The following is a 6,000-nucleotide window of genomic DNA, read 5'->3' as shown; positions in this document are numbered from 1 at the left end:
TTGAATTAATGCAGTTAATTGAACAGTTGAAGGCTTGTTATTATAATTTCTCTTAGTGATGATGTCTTTTTACATAAAGGTGTAAAATAATGTGTTTGACTCTTTTATAGGTTTAATGTACTTTCTATTGTCTACTAAGATGTCATTTGATCTACCACTTCTATATAACTAGCATGGCTTTTGAACTAAGGCAGCCATTTATCTCTGCTTTATATTACCTGTGAGTGATAAAGACCTTTAAATGACATTTATTTTTTTTAGATATTGCACAATTAAACACAGACCATGTCCACTGCAGAAAAAAAGTGATCATCAAGGGCTGATGCTTAAATTATAACTGGCATAAGTAAATGTCAGAGTTGCCTGGCAGGTCACAGACTGCTGTTTGAGAAAGCCCAGAGCTCAGCATGGCTAAGGCGGAGCCTCACAAACACTTTCCCCTGTTAATTCATGTTGTCATCTGAGGGGGAGATGAGTTAGCACCTCCAGCAATCTTTAGCAATCTCTACACGACCACTCCATGCTCCCTCAACACCTCATCTGCTCCCTAACCACCACCCCACCCACCCTCTCTGTTTTCCGAAGCGAAAGTCTCTCATTTGTGGTATGTTTATGAAGCTCATGATTTCCCACTGAAACCAATTACTTTTTACTTTGGGCTCAGAATTAGGTATCGCTGAGTTATAGTCACGGAGTGAGCCGGACCGTCTTCCCACAGGTGTCGTCAGCAAAATAAAACACACTCAGGGCGTCTGACAACTCTAAATCACCAGCATGCTGTCTCCTGAAACCAATCCCCCAGAACAGAACCAGGACTTAATTGTTCCACATTAGCTTCTAAACACAGGCATAAGGTGGTGTCACAGAGCCTGAGCACACACTGTAGATGTCACAGGCTGGGCTGACACTCAGCCAGGAGGCCCAGAGGGAGTTACCCCATAATGCAGAGCAATCATCCTCCACCATGTCACCCCTCTCAAAGCAAAGCGAAATAAACCAGGGGAACCATGCCTTTGGCACTGGGCCCAAACACAAGGCCCTTGAGAACACCCATCACTGGGCCCTGGTGTCTCCTTCCCCCCCTCCACCACCACCAACACCACCCCTGCAGACTGCAGTGCAGTTAACCTCTCAGTACCAAACCGCAGCAAAAAAAAAAAAATCTGTTTGCTGATAAGAGTCAGTGGTTTATCAACAGTTTATAAAGGGCGACGGTTGGATTAATCAAATCATCCGGCGTCTGCGTGGCCTCTGTAAACACAATCAGACGGTGGTTCACAGATGTAATGAGGTCGGATAGCGGGAGAATGGAGGCCTGTGATAAGAGCCTGAGCAAGGAATACAATCAAACTAATAATAAATAAATCCCATACTGAGAAAAAAAGAATTTGCCAGGAAATATTGAAAGGTCCCCCTCTGTTCACACATTCCCAGGCAGGCAGGGGAGAGGTGGTGGTGACGACTTGGGGGTGAAAATACGAGTCACAAGATAAACTGTGAGCATGAGAGCACATTTTTATCTCCTCAGCAGTTAATTAGAAAGTTAATTGGCTGAAAATAACAATAAGCACACTTAAAAATAATTGCACATATAGGTAGAGTATTCAGGCTAAGCTCCTAGCTGTTTTTGAACCATAGTGTAGGCTGGAGTGTTGTGGAGAAGCTTCAAAAGGCTTGTGCCGTAGATGCCGTATCACGGAACATGAAACAGCAACAATTGTGATGGAGAGGTAATGGCCTGCTTGGGTCTGCATAATGTCTCACAATGTCTCTCCAGTGAAGGAAACTTCTGGAAGTTCTTATTTTGGTCGGTAATTGGTTCCAGGCATTAAGTAACTTGGTGGTAGAAGGGAAGAAAGAGTGTGTTTGCAGAGCAGAGATAGAGAGAAGGAGAGACTCCTGAGATAAATACTAATCTAAGTGCATTTCCAAGGCCTTCAAAATGGGCTTAATCTCAAGGGGGTAGCGAGAATCTGTCTGCATTTTCTTGGAAAAGCTCTCTTCTCATAAAACACTGGTTGTTCCAGGATTACATTTGCATACCTGGAATTAATGTCAGCATGTTTTCTAACATTTGTAGAATGAACAGAATTCTTCATACATGTTCGGTGAAAATTCAGTTTTGTTAGTAAGCATGTTGCAGTGAGTTAAGCATTTAGAAATACCTCCATGGATTTACCGTACCGAAACACATGGAATTACTGGGTAATAATAGCAGCTCATAATTTGTAACAGACCGCAGCTGGTAATTCATCAGTTATGTGTGACTACAGCCAGATCTTGCATACTTCCATGCCAACTCAGTGTAACCCTTTCATGGGTGCAACTTTTCGAAACAGATTCAGATTCCGCTTCTGATTCCCTTGAACTCATGCCCTCCAACTTTGCACCACCACCCCCCCCCCCCCCCCGGTCCATACGCAGACACCCCCTTGATGGAGATGTTATATTAGCTGGCTCGCTCCAATTAATACAACATCTGTCCACACAAAGACAGCTGCTCCAAACCCTAAGCTGTTTACTGCCAATGTAAACACCCAATAAGCCCGCTGCATGCGTCACCCAGGGACTCAGGGCCGCCCTCGGAGATACATGACGAGCTGAGCTTCGCCCGTGGACATCCTCTTTTTTAGCTGAATGAAGTTGGAGCTGACAGAGTTTGTTTTAATTGCTATAAAAAAATGACATTTTGTGTGAAGAGGTCAATGCAAAGCTATGTGTTTATTATGGATATACAGCACGTAGAGCTGAACAGATGTGCTGCTATCATACCTGAGATGGTAAATGGGCGAAGAGTTCATGAGAGGATGTTGTCGTAACCTTGTAAGTCTTGCTTATGGAAAGGTTTATTATATAGAATTACAAGAAATATTTGGAATTTAAAAATCCAAGATGGTTGCAAAACACCCCAGCAGAGTGTGGTTGATTGTTGAGAACTATGAAGAAGAAAAAAAGCCACTACAGTCTGGTATTATTCTTAGTTATATGCATGCTAATTCGTCCTATGTACTTTTCTGTTTAGTGTAAACCTTTACAGTATGCTTTTGCCAGAGTCAGTGATATCTACACTCTTACATTTGACTTTACTCTGGTTACTGTAAGCATCCAAAATGGACTTAGAAGTCATTCTGTACCCTTACCACTGGTACTGTGGTCTTTCATCAGGCCATGCCATCTCCTGGAGAGACATCTGTGGATCAGATTCCACAAAAAACTTAAAGAATATATTTTAACCTTGGTTGTAGAATGAAATTCTCATTCTTAATATTTATTTTACCACACACAGAGGCCTATTCATGAACTTTAATGGTCTTCCTTGTATATGTTGGAACAAGGTCATGGGGTAGTCTTCTCATCACAAACCCCAGGAGGTTGGTTATATAGTGTGTAAATGGAGTCGTGCTTTACAGCCAGTGCATTATTTATTCTCTGGAGTTTTGGTCATTCTACAGTCTTCCTGTTTTACACAGACCTGGCACAGTATTGTAAACAGAGAGACTGTGACTTTCCTACCTATTCACTTGGTAGAACATTCAGTATAGACCCCAATTTTGAAGCACCTTTTTAATCATCTGTGCATATTAAGTTAGTGAGCGATATTCACAGATCTTGCAAATCAGTGACTCAGCAGGTCTCAGAGTCTTGCAGTGCGACTCTGAACCTCCTTCCCACTTTTTCTCTCTCTCTCTCTCTCTCTCTCTCTCTCTCCCTTTTGCCCCTCATTAACGATGCCTTTGTTCCCCCACTCTGGAGTGCGCCATAAGACAGATTGCAGTGGGCAAACTGTCAGCTTTGAAACAAGCACTCTACTGCGCTAATCTGCATCAGGGTTTACCCCCCACTGTCTCCCAGAGAGGAGGCAAAGGCTTGGGTCCCTTGGCAGCTTTAGCCCCCCAAAGAGATTGCAGGAGATTTTGTGTGTGTGTGTGTGTGTGTGTGTGTGTGTGTTCTGTTGTGCACTTTTGTTTGTTTGCTTGTTTTAATTTGTTTGTTTGAAGTGGAATTGAAGGAAAAGGAGGACAAGGAACCTCTGTGTTGCTGAGAAAATAGGGGTCTTGAGAAGGACGCATTGACTTTTTTTTTATTAGGTTTGAAATGGTGCTTTAAAAATGCCCCTGACTAACCTCTCTGTTGTGTCTCTGTTTGAAATGGTGCTTTGAAATGCCCCTGACTCCCCTCTCTGTTGTGTTTCTTTGTCACAGGCCGCCTCTCTCGCCCTCTGCAGCCTGGGTCATGTGTACACATCCATAGGAGACTACCCCAATGCTCTGGCCAGTCACAAACAATGTGTCCTGCTGGCTAAGCAATCGAAAGACCAGCTGTCTGAAGCACGCGAGCTGGGCAACATGGGAGCCGTCTACATCGCGATGGGAGACTTTGAAAACGCAGTGCAGTGCCACGAGCAGCACCTGGGCATCGCCAAGACTCTGGAGAACAAACGCGAAGAGTCCCGTGCCTACAGCAACCTGGGCAGCGCCTACCACTACCACCGCAACTTCGACAAGGCCATGTCCTACCACACCCACGTGCTGGAGCTGGCCCAGGAGCTGGAGGAGAAGGCCATCGAGATGAGGGCGTACGCCGGGCTGGGCCACGCTGCCCGCTGCATGCAGGACCTGGAGAGGGCCAAGCAGTACCACCAGCAGCAGCTGGGCATCGCAGAGGAGCTGAAGGACCGGGCCGCGGAGGGCAGAGCCTCCTCAAACCTAGGTGAGAGCTGGGATTGGGGGCAAATGAGACGGGGTGTGAGAGGTTTGTCTCCTAAACATTCCCGTTTATGTAGTGCAGATGTTGTTGGAGTACATGAAGGGTCTGCGTTGCATCCGTAGGTTTTCTACCTGGGAGTTAGTCATGTGACTTTGGTGTTATAAGCTCCTTGATGTACTATTTGAGCTGCAGCAATATATGATCAAAGAACTGATTTCACAACTGCAACTAATGTCAAGTCATGGCTTTGGGCCACACCATTCTTACATTTGGTTTCAGTATTTTTTTTGAGGACCACTTCTGTCTGTCCTTTATGAGAATAAAATGCCTTAAAGCACTATAAAACAATATAAAAGGCACTTTATGAAGAGTGAAAACTTGTATAACCCACAGCTGCAATGGTTCCTTACTGATTACAGAAAGGCTGTTTCATTTTCTAGACCATAGTTTGTGTCATTATACTACATTAGTAGGAGGCGAGGTTAACAACCTTTCTTGTGGAAGTTACTCAACTTCCTTTTCATGGGGACTTATCTTCTCCATTATCCAAAGACTATCATTGTTGTTGCCAGGCACCTGCATGAAACTCTTAGCTAAGCATGGTCGTAAAGGGCACACCTGCAACTGGGTTTCCGACCAAGTCTGGAAGGTTCCCAAGGAAAGACTTCAGTCTTCAGGTCCCTCATTGCCAGTTCCTTCCTGGCTGATAAACATTACAGATATGGCTCTCCATCCACCTTTCTCATCAACTGTGGAAACATCTGCTTGTTAATGATGCACCACCCCCTCTTCTCTCCCGAAGAGCGCCGAGCTGTTTGTCCCCAGATGTAAATGTTTTGAGTGTGTTTGCCAGAGCGTCGAGGGAATTTGGAAGGTCATTGGAAGGTAGCCGGTGTTCACATCCTCCATCCACGGGTCGAGAACCCGCTGGGAAACGGGAAAACCACAGGAAAGGCGGAAAGGACAAAACACGCTCGGCCTACGGGGCTTGGGGGAATTAGCATTCGCCTGGTGTCGGTCGAAACGCCGTGTTGACACAACAAAACAGACCATGCTATCAGAAGCCGCTAAGCTTTAGCCTCCCACCACGTGCCACTGTCTCAGGCCCCTTCAGAGTCGGCGAGTCGGCAGGCTCTTGGAGAGATTACCCCTTTAAGAAAAGCCCTTCGCAGAAATTAGACGGCGGCAGAAGCTGGAGGTTCCATCCCCGCTGTCATTTATCTGCCCCAGGTTTCTCCCTTGCCTGTGTAGAACTGATTCGGTATTAATAATTCATGGGGCTGTGGAGCTCCA

General features: G+C 45.3%; 1 protein-coding gene across 1 annotated transcript in view; it reads left to right on the top strand.

Moving 5' to 3' along the window:
• The window catches only part of LOC308366211 (tetratricopeptide repeat protein 28-like), a gene marked incomplete at its 5' end in the record, with an annotated part of 109,092 nt that overhangs the window by 53,017 nt on the left and 50,075 nt on the right, over positions 1 to 6,000 (top strand). Inside the window, one exon of the mRNA XM_080839846.1 lies at positions 4,203 to 4,710. Coding sequence (XP_080695972.1) covers positions 4,203 to 4,710 — 508 coding nt within the window. The remainder of the gene's footprint in view (positions 1 to 4,202; positions 4,711 to 6,000) is intronic.

The sequence above is a fragment of the Sprattus sprattus genome (assembly GCF_963457725.1).
Source record: "Sprattus sprattus genome assembly, chromosome: 5".
In the NCBI taxonomy this organism is placed as follows: domain Eukaryota; kingdom Metazoa; phylum Chordata; class Actinopteri; order Clupeiformes; family Clupeidae; genus Sprattus; species Sprattus sprattus.
This window is presented reverse-complemented; position numbering and strand designations above follow the sequence as displayed.